The 20862-nt window shown below is 38.0% G+C and overlaps 1 protein-coding gene across 1 annotated transcript in view; it reads right to left on the bottom strand.

Annotated features, from left to right (window-relative positions):
- The window catches only part of SVEP1 (sushi, von Willebrand factor type A, EGF and pentraxin domain containing 1), a 125927-nt gene that overhangs the window by 47339 nt on the left and 57726 nt on the right, over positions 1-20862 (bottom strand). Inside the window, exons 9-27 of the mRNA XM_030467398.1 lie at positions 20214-20343; positions 19432-19539; positions 19067-19198; positions 17471-17665; positions 16286-16407; positions 14252-14360; positions 12221-12409; positions 11686-11919; positions 11009-11170; positions 10142-10303; positions 9138-9299; positions 8475-8569; positions 7248-7344; positions 6529-6642; positions 5349-5462; positions 4252-4453; positions 3109-3266; positions 1696-1897; positions 600-775 (exon numbers count right to left, since the gene is read on the bottom strand). Of these exons, the coding sequence (XP_030323258.1) occupies positions 600-775; positions 1696-1897; positions 3109-3266; positions 4252-4453; positions 5349-5462; positions 6529-6642; positions 7248-7344; positions 8475-8569; positions 9138-9299; positions 10142-10303; positions 11009-11170; positions 11686-11919; positions 12221-12409; positions 14252-14360; positions 16286-16407; positions 17471-17665; positions 19067-19198; positions 19432-19539; positions 20214-20343 (2863 nt within the window). The remainder of the gene's footprint in view (positions 1-599; positions 776-1695; positions 1898-3108; positions 3267-4251; positions 4454-5348; positions 5463-6528; positions 6643-7247; positions 7345-8474; positions 8570-9137; positions 9300-10141; positions 10304-11008; positions 11171-11685; positions 11920-12220; positions 12410-14251; positions 14361-16285; positions 16408-17470; positions 17666-19066; positions 19199-19431; positions 19540-20213; positions 20344-20862) is intronic.

Raw genomic sequence — 20862 nt, 5'->3', positions numbered from 1 at the left:
TGGATAGTTTTTTGAAGCTCTATGTAAATTTGGACAGTGGCAGTGGGAAAACACAATCAGAACAAAATGTCTTTGCAGCAATCTACCATCAGACCTTTCATGTCTCTTCTGTGCTAAAGGTATTCCTTTTCATGTCTTCTGATATTACTGATATCACAGGAACTCACAAACAGCAAACTCCACTTTTTAGGAAAAGGTGCAAACATAACTTTAAAATGCTGTCTGAAAGTAACAGGAGAGAGCTAATTCAGTCAACTCTGAGCTCAAATTTGTAAAGGAAATGCTAGTTGAACTTCAGTTTGTTGTGTGATAAGCCTAGTCCCACAAAAGCCATTTGAAAATCAGCTCAGCATGGGCTCCTTACTGGACTAAGCTCTGTCACCCCCAACACATGTTTACCCTAGATATGTGCAGTTTTTCTTTAGTGAGGCTGTCAGGGTACTGTCTGCAAGAACAAGAATAGCAAACATAAGCCTTGTATTAATGTTGAAAATGTAAAAACAAACTAAAAATATAAAAATAAACATTTCCTCGCAGGCACAGCAAATTCTGCAATAAAAACAAGGCAACAGATCTGGTGTAATATAAGTAAAGCATACCAGGGATTTTTGAGCCAACAGAGAGCCCACTGCCTCCATCAGACAGTTTTCCATCGATGTACACTTTCCATGCCCCATCTGTGCATGTCCATGTGACTGCAATATGGTGCCAGTTACCATCATTCACTGAAGGACAGTCTGTGATCCTTTCCTTCCCATTTACATAAAGAACCCAGCTGCATGGAAGGAAGATCAAGATATACTCAGTTACAGTCAACAACTTTAAAAGTATGGCCTGTCTCACATTACTCACATTACCTCTTTTGCCAAATGAGGTAACCCTGCCTACATCATAAAAGAAATCACAGATTCACAGAATTACCTTGGTTGGAAAAGACCTTTAGGGTCATTGAGTCCAACCATCAACCTAGCCCTGACAAGTCCTTCACAAAGTCATATCCCTAAGTGCTGTGCCTAATAGGACTTCTAAATACCTTCAGGAATGGCGATGCCACCACTGCCCTTGGCAGCCTGTTCCAGTGCCTGATAACCCCTTTCAGTGAAGAAATTCTTCCTAACATGCAATGTAAATCTCTCCTGGTACAACCTAAGGCTATTAGCTCTCATCCCATCACTTGTAACTTCATTAACAGAAAGATCATTACACAAGAGATCTCTCTCTCTCTCTCTCAGAGAACTTAGAAGTTATGGTTATCACATGCAAAACATAATGAAATAAGTAATGAGCTTTTGTACCAAAACATGGAGATTCAAGCCATGGCTGTACAGTGGCTTCTTGAAGTTGCTCCTTGCACCGCTGCTTTTGGAGTCACACTGCAATACTCTGAGTGCTGAGCTCCATTTTATCCAATCTTGTCTCAATGCATTATTTACATATGATATAAATGTAGAACAGACAAAAATATCCTGCTTTCTTAACTTCACTGCTCTCTTGCTGCTACTGTTCTACTCGGCAGAATGCAAAGCAGACAGAGCAAGAAGAAAAACAAAACAAATTGGCAATGCCAGCTATGGAGTTTGCATGCAGATTTTTCTGCCCCAAAGTAGGCAAAGATGACACTTGGACTTCTGGTCTATATTTGTTTTATCAGTTCAAAATATCGATAAGATACAGAAAAGCGTAACTGTGACTTACCCATTGTAATCAGTCAGAAGAAATGCATTATCACTTCCATTCTCCACTGCATAAGAAATGGGAGTCCCGTAGTTTGTGGTGTCAGTGGATTTCATCCAGAATGTACAGGTGATGTCACCAAGAGATGGGAAGACACCATCAAGCATGACATAACCATAGATACCGGAGACTTCAAAATCAAGATTGAAACCAGAGGACTGTTCTGCAACGAAGACAAAGAGTTTTCAGAGATACATTTCTAAAAACTGTGAAAGACAATCAAATGGAATCTAAGCATATACAATAGAATGGAAGGCAACACATCTACAAAAATTCTTGTCTTTTAATTGATCAGAGGTAGGAAGAATGTACAGTAGCCTAACATCAACAAGCATATAGAGCTTTCCATGACTGGAAAACACAAAGTTTAAAGAAAAATGACTGGATGAGATGATTAGCTAGAAGCAATGAACAAATATTAATAATAATTTTCAGTCCTCTATCAATGAAATGACATTTCCATCTGCCACCCAACAACCCAGAGAGATGTGATCAACTGATCCCATTTTATTTATGAGTCAAGATTAAAAAAGAAAAAAAAGAGATTAAAAAAGAAATTAAAAAGAAAGAAAAAAGAAAAAAAATTACAGATTTTTTCTGTTCTAGACTCATGAAATGCACTGCACTGGTACAGAGCAGTGCTTGTGTGCTGCTCTTCTGTGCTGAGTGACATTTTACAAGGATACTACATGTACCAAATGGAGCTCTCCTGAAAGCTGGGTGTTATTAAACTCTGACACAGGATGGCACAGGCCTAAATGACCTGTTCTGTGTAAAATCAACATGGGTTCTTTTGTTTAAAGATTCACCAGCTACTAGTTCGACACTTCATATTTTCATGGAGTGGCTAAAAGACAAATGGATTTGAGCCTCGTGGTTGTGTGGCTTAATTCTAGTAATATCCAGAAGGCTGCATTAGGTGTGACACATTTTGCTCCATCACAGGGAACTTGATATCCCTTTGCCAGTAAGGAACTTCATTCCTTTAGGATTTCTAAAACTGACCCTACCACATCCTAACTCTGAGATGCAAAGCCCTACATGAACTATAAGAAACAGAAAAAGCTAATTGGTGCAATGAACAAGGCACACAGAACAAATACAAACTAAACTCGATAGAACTACCAGGTATTAAAAAGATAAAAATGTGCCTTAGAAAACAAAATTTAATATAAATCTGACATAGCACACATGCTTTTACTTGTCTGCAATTACACTTACTAGCACCACAGTCACACAGGCTCCACTCAGGCTCTCAGAGTCCCACCACCCTATCTGAATTCTGGGGAAGCTGTGTGAAACCAGCCCACCCAGTGCAAATCTTGCCCAGAGACTTAGTCAAGCCACCTTTTTCTGACACTTGTTCCTGTGTACCTGTTTCACACCTGCTGCCTGTAAAGCCAGGGGGACATTTACAAACGTACGAGTTCAAGGCATCCACACAGGTGGCTTGGTTTAAGCAGGGACTGGAATCACAGTCATTGATGTTCACTTCACAGTTTAGTCCTGTGTACCCTGTCACACACAGACACCTATAGGGGAAAAGAGAAGCACACTTCAAAGGTTGATGATGTCATGGCAAAGAATCCTGGACATGAGGTCAGGTCTGACAATGGAAATGGCATATACTGAAAAAAATAAATCAATAGAAGAGTTTTTATTTCAGTTGCTCCTTTATGTATGCTTGCATTCTACTAGCTGCACAGTATTTCTTCTTGATAGGAACAAGACAATATTTAAATATTTAAATTTAATATTTCTTCACAGGAAATTACAAGAGGCAATCATTGCATTCCTATGTTTAATGCATGCCTTCTAAACTCCATAGAATTATAGACAAGTGGTACTTAACTTTTCAGGCAGATACACTTTTACAGAGAAAAAAACAAGGAAGCATAAAAGTAACTGAACCTCCGGTACCGGAAAAAAATAGATGTATGAAAGGTACCAAAACTTCTGGGGCTTTGGAGAGGGAAAGAGTTATTAAACCCAGCACTGTGTCCATTACTCTACAGTGATCTAGAAATGACACTGCTATTGGTACTTGTAACATCTGAGTTCAGATACCTTAAATCATAAAAATAAGTCTTTGGAAGATTCCATTGATGTTTATATTTTAATCTCTATGTTTTCAGTATGGACAGCTTTCCCTGTCTCCCAGGCTATAGAACCGTAGTATTATCAGGTACGTAACTTGTCATCATATATTCTTCTAGTGGAAAGCAAGAAAAGCCCTTGAAGCCTGGGGAAGTATATTTCTTTTGGAAGACTAGTATTAAAACATGCAGTTCTTCCTTGCTTAAACTTCAAATTCTGTGTATTTTATTGGAATTTTTTAAGAGTGAGGACACTAAGACATTTATTTCCTTGCCTCCTAAAATGTCCTTTAAGGTGCACAGGAGGATCATTTACAAGGGATCAGGCTACCAAATGCCTTGCTGATATCTAAGAAGGCTTAAGAACCCCAACATATTTGTCTTTCCACACTGTACTGCATCATTCATCTGTTTTTTTCACCTGAAGCTGTTGATACCATCTCTGCATGTAGCTCCATTTCTACAGGGCCTGCTGAGACACTCATCGATGTTTCTTTCACACAAGACACCAGCAAAACCTGGGAGGCATTTGCAGGAGAAACTGCCAACCCCATCTTCACAAATAGCCCTATTAAGACAGGGGTTTGAAAGGCATTCATTGACTTCCGTTTCACAGCGAGCACCTGAGAAGAAAAGGACAAAGTCACGGCTCCACTTTAAATTAACTTAAGGAGATTAGTAACCCGTGTCTGTTCTTTAAGCACTGCTGAGAAGTGCTCATCTTCTGGAAAAGAGCAAACACTAGGGTAGCCATGCAGGTTTGGGATTTACTCCATTGATTAAGTGGTAATAAAAGACTTATAAGAACCACCTCTGCAATTTCAGACAATTAATACTCAGCAAACTAGAGGAATTTAAAAGCATACTGTCCATTATGTGAGTAATTTGGGCTGAATCAGGAAATGACCTGATGAGAAACTAATGAGAAGCTGTTACAAAAGACATTTAACTAGAACTTTAACTCGAAGGAGAATCATGCAAGACAGAAACAAATGATTCTGGCATTTCTGCTGTGAAAGAGGCAATATGTGACAAGGACCAAAGAATGAAGTAACTGCTTGTGATTTTGTAAGTGGAGCTCTTTGACAACATAGCAACATCCAGATTCACCTGGATATTACAAAAATCTATGAAAGCAGTAGAATGCCAAGTATGGGGATATGGACTAGTTTTAACACCAGCCATCTTGTCTAACTGTTAAAATATTTATCTTCTTTGAATAAAATAAAAAATAACAGTTGCACCCAAGTGAATGTAAGGAATGTTTTTTCCTTAACATTACCCAGTTTGTTCATGGCAAAATTCAGAATAAAAAATAAATCTGTAGATACTTGTGAACCCACAAGAACATTACAGGGAGTCTGAGAGGTTATGTGGACCTAGGGAATCTCATATATCCATATCAACATATACTAAATGTAAGATAAAGCAATGAGATTGAAATATTCTGTACATAGTAGGAAGACAGCTTTTTTGGTCAGGAAGAGAGAAGCCCCACTTAAACAAAAAAAGTTGTACCTGTGAACCCTTTTGCACAAGTGCAGTGGTAACCATTCTTTCCATCAACACAGTGGGCTCCATTCAAACATGGACTGGAGCTACATTCATTTATGTCTTCTTCACACAAGAGACCTTAAAACAGCAAGGTTTACAAAGCATGATCAAGACATAGTCAAGGCCTGCATGCTTCAGTGGCTGAATGTGGAAGACAGAAGAACACCATATTGCTTGCATGACAATAGCTGAGCTCAGGTGATCTGTCCCATGGTTTACTGCACTACTGCAAGCTCCTACAGAGATCAGCTGTGTTATTTAGATGTTGAGAGGTGAAAGATATGAAGACTGTGGCTTGAAGTATGAATTTTATAAACTACCCAGCAAGTGTTGCTGTCAATAAATGTATAGCCATAAACATGGAAAATATAAGAGTCCATTTCTGGTGAAAAACACCAGGCTTTTTTTCTTAACCACATGAAATCACATAAAATCACAGAATGGTTTGAATTGCAAGGTACCTTAAAGGCCATCTAGTTCCAATGCCCTGCTACGGGCAGGAACACCTCCCACTAGACCGGGCTGCTCAAGGCCCCATCCAACCTGGCCTTGAACACTTCCAAGGGGACAGCATCCAAAACTTCTCTGGGCAATCTATGCCAGTGTCTCGCCACCATCACAATTATTCTTCCTAATATCTAACCTAAATCTACATTCTTTCAGTCATTTTAAAGCCATCACCCCTTGACCTATCACTATATGCCCTTATAAAAGGTTCCTCCCCATTTCCTTGTAGGCTCCAAATTATGTCCTCAATAGTTGATTTCAATATTTAGAAATCAGGTGCTGTATTGGCAAAGTATGCAAACTCAAAGCAACTGCAGAAATTCTTTGCCTAGTCAGGCCATAGTCAGTATCACAAGCATTTTCCCTGTGAGCATTTGCTAATTCCCTAAACTTCATGCCCTTTTTTCAGACCAGAAATGTCACAGATCACAAGCATATACACACACTCATGCACACGGACTATCCCTGAATCCTTTTATTTCAAAACCTGTTCACATACAGTAGAACCTGTAGGTTGCATTGTTTTGCTGTTACAATTTCAACGATGTGAAATTATACAACTTTTGTGTTTTGTGTTACCTACTTGGTACAGAAGCGATGACTGCCTGAAGGAGAATAATGAGGTGAAACAAATTACCTGAATAGCCTGGTTGACAATGGCAAACAAAGGTCCCAATGCCATCTTTACATATTCCATTGTTGTGACAAGGAGATGATTTACACTCATTAACTTCTGTTTCACATTTCAAGCCTAGAATGCAAATTAAGGACGGAGAACAGTAACAAAATTTGAATTTGTTCAGAACCATAGAAATCATGACTAGTGAATGTATGAAAACATGATTAATTGCATATAAGACCAGGCATTCAGGTTTATTATCTTCTTGTTAGACCATATTTAAAACAGACCTGAGGCTGATGAGTTCCAGATAGTAATTCTTAATAACTATCAAAAGTAACAGAGATCACTTCTTGCTATCAGCTGAATAATAAGTCATTTGTTTCCTCTGAAGCACCTGGGAAGCTAACAATGAAGAGTAATACAGGCAGATCTGGTGGAATTAGAAGTTTAGAGTACAAATCTTTTTCTAATCATAAATATTGCCAAGTGACAGCGTTACCAAATCCAGTAACTTCAATGAAAGAAGACCCATTCAGAATCCTTTTCTGCCAAACATGATGTAATTCAGTGAGAACGTGAGAGACTATTTTTTGCCTTATATATGGTAAATCTGGGATGAGTATTCTGATTAGTTAAGCTATACTCTTTCAGTGAAATGTTTTGCACCTTGATGCTTGCTCATTTTAAGGGCACAGAGAGATGTTAGCTCCTCCACATGCTTCTCAATTACTTACCTGTATATCCAAGTGGGCATATGCAAATATATCCACTTCCCAATTGCTTGCAGGTCCCATTATTGTGGCATGGTTCTAGGAAACACTCATGAAACACCTTTCAGAGGCAAGAATAATACAATTCAGTGAAGGTAAAAATACAGGTAGAAAAGAAAATTCTGATTTTAAACTGCACACCCTGTCGTCACTTTGAAAAGCTGGGAGAGAAAAATCAGTGGTACTAAATTCTGTTACTCTTTGTTGCCTCAGCAGACCAACCATTCTTTTTTCTAGAAAAAAAAATCCCAGGAATCTGAATGACTACTTTAGAATAACCTTTTACTTAGTGAAATATCATTACAGGTGTTTCCTTAGAACTTTCTTAGCTGTGATTCAAAGGTGATATTTTATATTATGCTGTCTTCTATATGAGAGTTCTCTCTTACTCTGTCTAATTGTTTCCTGTTAGTGGTCACCAGGTGAGCTTCTGTGCAAGTTCACTGTGTGGTGTTATTTTTTCTAAAACAGCTAAACCATAGGAGATCATGTTTCCACCTGTCCATATGTTCTATGATGGTTCAGGCCAAATTTACCATCACTCAACCCTACTTCTGTTCACTCTACATTTAGATTCAAACAAAGCAGTTTTTTCAGAGTTGCAGACTGTGAGGGGGATGGTGAGGTTAAGGGGGCATCTCTGGCAAGCACTGTCATTGTAGTAGTTTCTATCACATGAGGACTTGCCTGTGTTTCAGAATGGGTACTCACAGCAGAAAGGAGCTCTGCTTGCCTCCTCTCAAGTATACCTATGTTGCAATAAGTAAACCAAATATTTTACAACTGGGATTTAGATGCCTGGTAGCAGTTTCTGGAATTCAGCATACAGAAGATACCAGATGAGTGAGTGTGGTCAAAGTACTTTTTGTAGATTGGTTGATTCTCCTCTATGAAGTTTACATTTGTTTTATAAGTGCAATCATTAGTTCATTCATCAAGTGAAGGCTACAAGTCCAGAATTTAATATTGTTAATAGCTGAGGCAGCCTCCTTTTTCCAGTGAAAGTTCTTCAATGACTACAAAGAGAGTCTAAGTGTTCCTCTCATGACCATCACTCTGATTCCGTCGGCAAACAGTTAGCATAACAGTACATTTTAAAAGGCCTTAGTAATTTACTCCTGCATAAGGCACTCTTTAATTCACTCTTTCTTTAATTTGAGATAAACATTGGAAAATATATCTTATCCTTGCCTGACTGCTGACTTTGTACTGCTTGCTGATATTTTCTGGAGAAGCTGGTACCATCATTACACTTTCCTCAGCTGCTGAAAATGTAGAGCCAAAACCTAGAGAGGAAAGATATATGAAGTAATAATACTATGTATGTGACACAGTCCCTCCCTATTTCAAGAGGGCATAATAAATGCATATTAGCAACGCATCTAAAGATATGCTGAAAAAAGTGAATTTGTGGAAACAACAGAAAAACATTGGAGTAAGCATGTGGTTACTATATGTATTTGTGAGTGCACAGGTGAATGTGTACATACAAAAAAAATTTTTTTACACACATACATGTATATGCATATTTGAATATATATAACTATAGAATACACATATTCTATATGTGTATATACAGCTATACACACAAACACACAAATAAATAAATAAACACACATACACATACACATACACACTCACTCTGTATATGTACACTCCGTTACTGAACTTTGGTGTGCTACATAACACAGAGGTAATGCCAGCAGACAAAACCAACTGTGAATTTCACTAGTTGAAATGGGAGGTCTATAGTTGTTAGGAGGGGAAATGTCATATTTTCAGCTAAGACTTCTGTTGGCCATTCTTGACATGTTCCCTTTGTTCACTTTCTCTAGCAGAATTTATTTGGCTTACTTGAACAATCTGTGATGGATCTGGCACCAATGACAGTTGTTGTTCCATAAAAAGGACAAGACAAGCAGTAGGACTTTCCTGGGTCTGGTTGATAGTAGTCTCTGGGACAAGGGTAGCAAGGTGTCAAGCCTGTACGAGAGAACTCGCCTGCGACACATGGTACTGCAAGAACAAAAGGACATTTTTTTGAGTGTTCAGTGGCACTCCCACTACACCTCCCCTCACCTCTTCCTGGTCATATTCTCTCCTCCTCTTATAGTTCATCCTCAGACTTAAAAGGGTGAAAGCTGCCAGGAATTCACAACTCTAGGAGATGACTATTTAACTTGTGCTATTAGGTTACATGCAGTTCTCAAAGGATTATGGAAACATCTGGGAAATATTTCTATCTTTTCTACTGTTCTGGGGACAGCTGTCAAAAGCAATTTCCTTTCTGTTTTATTTATTTTTCTTTTTAATTTTTTTTTTAATCCTCCTGAGGATAAAAAGACAAGTCTTTTTTATACTATTAATCCTTGCAGACTATTTCCCCGAGAAATCTTTCTGTCTTTCTGGCAAAGTTTTCCAAAGATAGTTGAGGACAACTTCTTGAAAAAAAAACCAATTTGTACAACCCCCCCCCCCAAACTGCATTAAAATTCAGCATTTTTGTACAGAAGGTGAGTATGCTGTTCTGCAGATAACAGTGAAAAACTCTTGTCACTCCCTCTCTCTTCTGTGAGGAAAGAGGTTTTATTTTCATGTAGTTACCCAACCTTTTCTTACTTTAGTCATCCTTAGATAAGAATCCACCTTGAAAACCACAAGGAGGGTATAAGAAATAATCAAGTCATCAGGAAATGAACTATTATTTTGCTGGGAAATGCTGCTTGGTACACACTTATTCAGAAACAGAATTTGGTATTTAAGCAGATGAATCGGATTACATTAGCTGATGTTTAAATAACATTTAGAATTTTTTATAATTTAATTTTTAAAATTTCACAGCCCATTTTCTTACAAACCTCCACAAGCTGAGACATCCACTGCGCCTCTTTTTACTGTTGATGTATTTTCTGGACAAGAGATGCAATTCCGGGATCCAAATGCTGGCTGATATGTACCAAGTGGACAAGTTTCACAGGTCTCAAGACCATTTGGTGAATACATTCCCTGCTTGCACTGAGCTATAAGGCAGAAGAATTCATAAAGATTAAACAATACCCATCAGGAAACATGGCTTCTAAACTCTGAAAATAATGCTGAAATCACAATACGTTATTTCTAGAGTCTATTCAACTCAGGCATGGGTACAAAAAAACCCAACTCAAACCAAACCAAAACCCAATTACACTAAGTTACTAATAGCATATTTGTGAATTATTAACCAGTTAATTGACTCCCAGTTGGCTTCATATATGATTTACTGCAAGTCACTTACAAAATCTGTGGTAAGACAATAGACAGAAAATAAAACTAACAAATTCTTTTTCAAAAAATCACAAAGAGTTAGTGGTGCTGAGGTGATCAGTGCCGGAGCACTGTAGTGAAGGATGCTGACATTTTATTTTTTATCATAGCAGGATGGAGAGGGCTGGCAAGGACAAGAATGGCATGATTGTTCCCTGCAAAATGGGCTCACAATCTCAGGGAACAGACAGAAATTAAACAAAGCTTCAAGGTCCAGCTGTTCTTAAAACATCTGACCAGGCATCCTGCATGCCACTGCAGTGGTGGAAGCCTGAATTTTCCTCTTTACATATGCATAAAAGGGCAGTTAGGACTGCTTCTCATTTCACAGGTTAACCTCATCCAAGTACTTTCACAATGAGGACCACAGGATGCCACCAGGCATTCAGTAGTTAGAGTCTTGAGGAAGACAAGGTTCTAACCTTTGCATTCAGAGATGCTCCTAGAGTGCAGATACTCTGTGTAGCTACCAGCTGGGCAACTTTTGCATTCCAGCTGCCCCTCTTCATCTTGGTAGGATCCAGTCCAGCAGCTTTCACAGGTGTGATGCTCCAGGGAGTAATAGGTACCCAAAGGGCAGTTGACTGTAATGTATGAAACATAACATTTCTTTCTGAATACACAATCATACACACTTGTCTTGCCTCTAGTGTTCCCATTTAGTCAAACCTTGGTTTTATGAAATGGGATTCTGTTCCTCAGCAAACAGGACAACTCTCTGCAACACTGCAAAGATCTTACTATGCTAAGGAAACAGAATCCATTTCCCTATCTCAGCTACACATCACACACAAGACTATCAGGATTAAATGACTGCATACCATGCACTGTTTTCCTATGTATCACCAAGAGTGGATATGCCTGATTTCCCCATGGGAGTGGAATCCTGGGTACAAAAGCATCCTTTTTTCACAGGCCTTGGTTAGAAACATAAACATCCCCTGGAAGTCAAACTGCGCAAAGCATTTTTACAGTTTATTGTTCTGCAAGACCACAAGCACTGGACTCTGTCAAACTGTAACTCTCTGCAAACATCCTCTAAAACTTTGCTTTTCAAGTGGACGTTAAATACATGTGAGGAGCAACTAATCTGGCTTACCACACATTCTCCCCCTGAGGACAGAACCAGGCCTGCAGAAAAGAAAGGCCTTTTCAGTCTCCAGTGAGTTGCTGTCAGCTACAATGAGTTCGGATGCAAACTCAAAAGAATACATGGGTTGCCTGTTCAGAGTCCTGTTCAGCCTGTTCGTGATCATCTCCAGTGTTTTAAGGAGCCGTCGCTGGTTTTCCAATTCCAACGTATCATTCCTTTCATCAGGCAGTGGCACGCTAGCTGGGGTATAAACAGGAAACAAAAAAACCACACAAATTTTACAGTTAGCACTTCCAGGGTACTCTGGAGAATAACAAGAGTACAACAGTCAAGTGGGCTGGTGGAAAGCAGAAAGTAGGCCATGCACTCAATGTTCTCCATGAGCATGAGGGACCTTTTCTCCAAGTAATGGAGCTATGCATATCTCTAGAGAGCTGTCATAGGCATCTCCAGCAAGCTTTGTGAGTGAAGGTTAAGTTTAACTGAATGTGTAAGAAATATACTTTTTAAAAAGAAAGAATTACATTTTGACTTCTCTCACCTGTGATGTTAAATATTAACTTTATTTTGTGGTCCGTCATTGGAACAGTCATCTTCTGCCTTTTGACTCGAGCTGGTCCTGCCTTTACAGAGGCAGAAAGATGCTTCGATAAGTCACCTTCTTGTGCTGCATCAGCAAAATCATCATAGGAATAATCCAGCTGGTTTGCTGCCCCCCAGCCAGCAGGTCCTGTGAAGCATTAAGAAAGAACAAAGAGAGAAGCAACATCATGTGGAAATTAAGTACCTGTACGTATTTCTAAAATACAACCTCAATAGAACAGGATCTGTTTGAAGCTTCAGATCACATGTGCTGACTTTGCTTCTACAAGTGTCTAGAGTACCAGCCTTGTGACCTGGCATCAGAGAGATCCTGAATCTTGTGCAGTTAGCCAAAGCTTTAAAGAAATACTGCTATAAAAAGCATAGGTGGCAATTCTTTCTCTTCCCATGTCTTGCATGAACCCTCACCTGTCAGCAACATCTTCTTAAACAATTCCATGCTTCTCTCTTTCCCTGCTCAATTACATACAGCAAGGTCTATGCCACATATCTCCTTTGCATCTTGTTCTCCTTTGCATCTTTGCATCTACCATTGTCTGCCCTCTCAGAAGAGGCTGGTAGTATTAGCTTATGTGTTTGTTCACCCCAGACTGGCATTTCCTGTTGCACTTAGTGACTCAAATTCACCCCCTGTACAACAACCTTCACCTGTAACATGCTTTCAACCAGCAGCTCAAGAATTTGTTTCTGTACATAATCTACCTTTTCATAATGACTAGAGGTGCATGGTCTATTTCATTATCTACCTCTTAAAAAAACCAAAACAAACCACCACGAAAATAAAAATAAGCTGCAAATTACCTGTAAGAAGTCACCTAGATTATACTTAATTAACAGTGGAAAGCAGGACAACCAGAGCTGTGTGGTTAATCCTGTGTAAGTACTAACACAGTAAGATTGTTAATTATTATTAGCAGTAATAACTATAATTTCTCCTAATTTCCTGAACTGCTGTCCCGTGTAACTTGAGAGTTCTCTTCTGCCTTCCCTGTGTGAAATCATAGGAAACTCCAGAAAAAAAAGCAACAAGGTCATTCTGATGAGAGGTTGACATGAAACAGAAGAGGACCCTATGTCCCATGTCCTCTGCATTGTTTCCTCCAAGTTCCTGTTTGGGTCCAGCCACCATGTCTGAGCTCTCCAGCTCAGTGAAGCATCTCTAAAACGTGAGAATAAGCAGGAAGCTCCACTGTATAACTCCACTGTGAACATGTAAAAGAGCCACAGTCCTGTGACAGAGTACATATTGCAGTGCTGATCTGCAAAAATGCCTCTTAATAACACAGGCAATATAAGTTACAGGTGTTTAGTCTTTCTGTTCTGAGCAACCTGGAAATGTCAAGAACAACAGCAGTACAACGTGGAAACATGTTTTAAAATGGACTGTAAGGAACAACTTGCTTGGCATAAAGCCAAGTGGCAACAGTCAGTTGGACTGTCACAGGTTTCACTCTGATACAGCTACATTAATTCAGAAAACTCTTGCCTACAAGAAGTCCTTTCACAGCTAATGTGCAAATGTAACCATGTATAGCTTTGTTTTCTGCGGTTTCTGTCTTTACCTGAACCATTACCAAGGATGCACCTAATTTTCTTTACAATCTCCAGAACTATCTATTTTACATTTTCAATATTCTGGTTTAAAACCCTATGTTTCTACAAAGTTGTCAAAGCAGGTTTGTATGTCACTGTGTGCATGTTCCTTTTCTCCTCCCCTCATCATATGGCATCTCAGTAAACTTTTCCTCTACCCTATATAGGACGCAGTATCAAAACCAGAAAGCAATCAGTTCCAAAGTATTGTTACAAATATATAAATTATAAATTGTTATTATGTAATTGCTTAGAATCTTAAGAGCTCTACAGTTTTTTAGAAAATACCTTACACAACACATTGTGTACTTCAGAACAACAGGAATTAGGCTGCATTAAACCTGGACAGCTAAAAATCTATGCAATCAATAATTACCAATGGCAAATCCATTTTCATAATCATAATTATATTCCAAGCAATGCTTCTGTGTCTGCTCTTCCAATCTGCAGTCGATATCATCAACATCATTACAGAATGATGGGACCTTCCAACATAAGGAAAAATAAAATTAAAAATTAAAAAGACATAGCTCCTCTCCCTTGGCTTACAAAACCTTCCACTGTGAATGTAAGGCACTGGTCCTCCCATTGTCACTACATTTCCCCTTTTTTGTCTCATAACCCCAGCAAGGACTACTGAAAGAAACATGGTATGTTGGTACAGCTGGGAGGTAAGAGGACATGTTGTAGGTATGTACATGCTTCATTATAGAAAAGATTCTTTATAACAGGAGATGTCCATTCAGCTGGCTCTTGCATGTGAAATCCCAAAATGCAGGAATAAATTCAGGCTTGTTTCTCCCTGGTGAAGGAGAACACATGCACTTTAAAAAAAATACGTTTCTTCCAGATATGTAGCTTGCAATTTTGTCAGTTTTACAGTACTGCTGTCAGTCTGATAATTTTCAAAACTACTTCTTCATATCCAGTTCTCCACACCCATGGAAAGGGACTTGGGCATTTTACTAAGAGACCTCAAAGGACAGGGAACATCATCTGAGAAGGACAGAAAGCACAGAACAGAAAACCTGATAGAAAACTTTCTTGTACTTTTGATTCCTTCTCTTCCCAAGAGCACTGGAGATTAGATAAGAATTGGTGATTATAGGATTTTAAAATAAAATCTGTATTTCTTGTTTTTTCCAGAAAGGCTAAAAGCCAAAGCTAGGTCATGTTTTGGAATCCTTTCCTTTTTTCATATCAGCTTCCATTGAAAAGATTGCTGCTGAGGAGCCTTTCAGCCTTTTCAGAGCTCTGTTAGAATTTGAAATTCTTGAGACTAGAAATAGGTATATTCAAAACAGCCTTTTTGACTGTTTTCCAGATTTTGCATTTTGATGAAATTGCTTGTGCTGGTCACTATACTTTTTTTCCTTATTATCCTTTGCTTGCTGATAGTGATGGTCTAGGCATTGAAACCTAGTGGTAGCTGGCTCTAAGGGAAAAGGAACAGAAATAAAGGGAGGCAAGATTTCTTTACTGGAAGAGGAAAAACAGAAGAGAGGCAGGAGTGTAATAGAGTCCAAGTATCAGAGATTGCTTCAGGTATTATGTAAGTTTCCAGCCATTTGACAAAGGCTACTGACATATTCCAAAGCTGCATTATATGCCAATAAGGCTTTTTAGTTAAACAAGCTTTTAGCATATAGGTCTTGTCCTGCAAAAGATTTGTAATTGCTCAATGACCTCTTTATGGAGCAAGACTGACTAGCCCACTTCTGAAACCACAACTCAAAGTCATGCTGCTCTTGCTTTGCAGGTGAGGTTCATGGATCTTAATCCACTCTTCTTAAAGGGAAATTTTGATATGGAAGTAGAAAGCAAGAGATGTGGTAGAGCAGGAATACAATGCCCCTTCAAATTGAGTGCCATGCAGTTCTTAATGGTAAGAATAAGAAATCAGAAACTCAAGAAACCTGAGCAAATTATTTAAACTACTATTACTTGATTTAAGTGCCTGGACCACCAAATGTGGAATTTTTCTATTTGTATACATACATATTCATTTATACCATAAGGATATACATTATACATATTCTAAATAGGACACATATTTTATAATCACATCCAACTTTCAAAACCAACACTGAGGCTAGGAGACAATTGACTGAGGTTTTCAGAATTGCAGGGGTTCTCCCTGGAAGCCTGCTGAGAATCTGGGAGTGTCAGGCTCCTAAGCTACTTGGACATTTCTGTGAATTCCATCCTGTATAACTTCACATTGAAGACTAAAACAAAGGACATTAAAACGTGAGTGAATCATCTTTATTTTTAACGGAGACTTGTCACCTTCTGAAAAAAGAGAAATTTCATGTATGTGTTTCTATTATATTTTCTTTGTATGAGATTACTTAGATGGAAAAACCATAATTTTCAAAAATGTAAAAGGAAGGAGTGTTTACTAACCTACCATTTTACCAAGTGCACTCTGGAATGCATCAGTAAAGCCATTTAGAAGACTGTTGTCATCACAACGTGTCGCTTTGTAGAGCATCTCAAAGGATTTGAACCCATGGTTTGCAAAACGATTTACTGAAAAATATTGAAAAAATAAATTTTTACTTGTCAGTGAAAGAGTTTCAGAGCTAAAAGCAATATCATTATGGTTAAAACTGGAATGCAAGAAGCTAAGAAGCATTGTTTTAAATTGACAACCTAAATTCCTGATGTTGTATACATAAAAATGGATGACAAACCTCAGCAAATGCAGCTGAATATCACCCTTTGATGATTACCAAATATTTTTCAGAAGCTTACAAATCTTTAAAAAAGGTTTATCATTTATGTATTTCAGCATTTTCTTACTGAAAGAAACATATGAGCTGCCAACTAAACTCCATACTTATTTCCTATTGAGAGATAAGCAATAAATATTAACAGTTCTATTACTAATGCAACTAGGCTAAACATAAAAAATTCTCAACCAGAATTTAAGGAAATCAAAGTTTCTAAGTGTTCAAGCTATGAATTTTGAATTGATAGCTCTGAAACATAACTCTCATTTGCTCATAGTTGAGACACTGCTGTCATTCACTGAAACCAAGGAATCCACTCTGATGGAAGTGGAAGCAACATGGTGCAAAGACTGGCTTCATATCTAGCTTTATTATTAAAATGTTGCCAAAACAGGGAAATTCCACACTTGAAGTGTTGCATTTCTCCATCTGAAAGAAAATGCATAGCTGCTTCTGATTTGGCAGTAATTACATAAGTAAGTAAAGCATTCAGTGTGCATTTGGACCAGTAAGTTGCAAATACTGTTGAAATTCCTAATGAAAATACATTGTTTGAGTTTATAAATGAACTGTTTCAAATACCAATTCAAAATAATGACAGACCTTGTCTGTCTTTGCTGATGTGTGATTCCCAGGATTCAAATTCATTACTGTTTTTGTGTTTTAGAAAGCTTTTGAAGTAACACATTCATGGACTTTTAGGCATTCTTTCACAGTATTTGTAAGAATTCAGAGGCAGAGGACGGAAAAGGTTTTTCTCATTACATGTAAGTCATAATTTGTGAAATATTTTGTTTGTCTTCTAATTAAACATAGTGTCTGATGAGCTGCAGACCCATTTTAGTAACAGTAAGACTTACAAGAGCAGCTGGGCCACTCTGGAGAATAAGGTGGCTTCCAGACACCATCCTCATAAGCACAGTAGTAATTTTCACTTGATCCTTCTGAAAAGCTGTAACCCTCTGCACAGTGCAATGTACAATTAACTCCCACTTCATCTGATGTGCATGTAAAATCACCATTCACAGGCTCAAAGGAGATTTCACAGGGGGAACCTATGAAAAATACAAATATTTATATATTGATGAATGTGGTAAGCAAACAGGAAAACAACACTGATAAGATTTCTGAAAAGTACCTAGTATCAACCTGATCTTGCCACTGCTGAAGTCTGTGGAAGACTTATTTTTGACTTCCATAAAGGCAGGATCAGGCTACTTCTATTCTCAAACTCTGCCACTGGAATTTGAAATCCAGAAACACAAACACTTAAAAAAATTGTGGTACACACAAGAAATTAAAAAGCTCAGAAATGCAAAACTCAACTCTTCAGCCCTTTCTCTTCAAGGTGCATGTTCAAGAACATAGTTACTAAAATAATAAAAAACATAACACAAAACATTTTTATATTTTTGTGTTACAACATTTTATAACACAAACCTAATTTTTTATATGAACTTCTATACAATGAATTATAGTACACTATATTACATTGTGAATTTTGAAACTAAATGTTACACATTCTTTAGTACTGAATGAACACAAGGATTTGTCATAATCATTTTAGGAAGAACGGACTATAAAACCTCAGATATAGTTTATACAACAGGAAAATTTCGAAGGCAATTGTGAATATCTAAGAAAACTAGGCCAGAAGCACTGAATTACAAGAAGTTTGAGGTGGTGCAGAACTTAAAATAATGTCAGTTCTAAATGCTGGCTTGTGCTGGATAAGTTCTGCACCAAACCAGAACATAGCACATCCATTTGCAGCTAATATTTTCTAAAATTCTAGTCTGCATGGTTTTAAATCTCTCTTCACTAGCAGATTATTAATACAGATGTTCAATTGACACATAAGCACTAGAGAGCAATATGAAGTAAAATTTTTATCCTTAATGTATTTTCTGCCAAATGCTTGTTTGGTCTTTAAAGAAGAATGCAAAATGTAGAGAAAATATGTCTATGTAATAAACAGAAATGCACTAGTACATCAACAGGTACATATAGCCTCTAAAATCTGAAGAAAGTTGTAGTATCTTTTACAGTATTTGTAGGTGATCATAGAAATATTTCCACAGTTTTCTTTTGTAACTATAGTTTTGTAGTAAGATTCAGTAACACATTTTAATTAAATTCAAATTATATCTGCCACTGAGAAAAAAATGGAAACACTACACTAAGTTTTATTGCTTAATGAATTATGATTTCAGTCCTTTTACATCTAATTTGAATTCAGAAGGCCAAATTCACTGCTGTGCTGCTTCAGTCTTACACAATTTATTTGTTGGTACTAACAAATACCCTGACTGCCTTGAAGTTACTCCAATATAAAACGGGAGTAACTAGAACAAAAAGTGGAGACTAAAGGAGAAAGTGAAATAGCACTGCATCCTTTGTTATATTTGGTTAAAACTCTGCCATACACTCTTGATCAGAAGATTATGACAACAAACCTTTGATGACAATGTGGATTTCACATGTCCTGTTATTGCCAGAGGGATCTATGGCTGTGTATTGAACTGTTGTCTCTCCTTTGGGGAAGAGATCTCCAGGTGTGTGACTCCTAATGATAGTCAGTGGAGCACCTAGAAGAATTAAAAGACAACTTAAAACATCAATAAGTGAAAGAGGGTTGCTCACACGTAGCAAGTGGAGAAGGAAATGGTAGCTTGTCTTCCAAATTATGTGTTCTTAAAAATAAGTAGGTAAAAACAAAAAAGCCAAGAAAATCCTAAACTCCAAAGGACCAAAGGTGAACAGGCTGGAGTTTCCTAGCCTCCTTACTGCTGCATGTATGTTTTGGTGTGCACTATCTCACCTGAATTGTCTGAAAATTGTGGTTCTTCCCATGTTGCTGGGAACTCATTCTCTCCTGCTTTCATAGGTGGTGGAGATCTGCATCTGTCAATTACAGGAGGTTCTGCATCTGCAGAATTTGAAGGGATGACATGACATTAGCTCACTGAAACGTTGCCACAGTCCAATGAAATCTATAATCAGAAGTCAGGTAAACAGAAGCTTTAAGTCCCCACATCAGAAGGTACAACAAAATTAGTTGCACACTTGTGCAACTGCAACTGGTAGATGTTAAGGGAATGGATAAAAGTAATCCTCCCACTGAACTCATGATTTCTGCATTCTGTTTAATCTCTGACCAGCAACTCTTATTTAACAGGAGTGCTGAAAAACACAACTGATTGTTAGAAATATTTGAATGATGATTTGCATTAGCAATGCGTGAGAACCTTGGAAATTCTGTTGGAGTCTTCCAAGGAGAAGAAAAAAGATACATAATGATGATACATGATGAAGGCAGAAGGTCAAAACACATTGAAGCATTTAATCTATCATTATAAGGAAAAATCTTAATATTCATAATGAATAACAGAACAAAACACAACTCAGACTGAACATCTGGGAGTAATGACTGCACACTGTGCAAACTGTGACCCAAGAACAGTAAAGATTTTATAGAGATATTTTTCCTGGTCTTATATCTGCACGCATAACAGCCACAATGACTCACAATCTCCTTCTGTGCACAATTAGAAAGTTTTAGCCATGACAGACTCTTCCCCAGTAATTTTTACCAGCACTTACCAATAACTTTGACACTGAAAGTACAGCTTGCTTCATTGCCTGATTTATCAGCTGCTGTATAAGTAATGGCAACTTCACCAATGGGGAGAAGAAACGGTGGTATGAACGCTGGGGTAACGTGAACTGAGACCTTTTATAGGAAAACACTTGTTATTTAAAAAGCAAAGCTGGTTAGTAATCACAACACTCATGTTTCAAGAAATGGCCATAAAATAATTCAGTTCTCCAATGTCTATTCTACTCATCCTTAATGCAAACAGCCTCTTGCAGGGTGGACTTTGAAACAGAGTGCTTTGCTCCCCTTCAGGATTTGGACCCCGACCTCCTGCAGTTTACTGCACTGTGCACTAAGAAAATTTAAGACCGACTCTTTCCTGCCTCATTGTACTGAGCACGCAGCCTGTCAGCTCACAACCTGCAGACTGGTAGATAAATGGGACTGACAATTATGGGTTATAAGTACTTACCAATCCAGTTTTAATCTATCTACATATTTATAAGTCAATAGTCCATAGATGCTCCAAAACATTCTGGCCTTGCAAAGGAACCCCACATTTGGAGCAAATGTCATGTGATGTCACACAGGTTAGAACTGTCTCAACGAGCTTCTCTTCCAAAAAATTGCTATGGCACTTGGCTTCTACAGTTC

The sequence above is a fragment of the Calypte anna genome, chromosome Z, assembly GCF_003957555.1.
Source record: "Calypte anna isolate BGI_N300 chromosome Z, bCalAnn1_v1.p, whole genome shotgun sequence".
Taxonomy (NCBI): Eukaryota; Metazoa; Chordata; class Aves; order Apodiformes; family Trochilidae; genus Calypte; species Calypte anna.
This window is presented reverse-complemented; position numbering and strand designations above follow the sequence as displayed.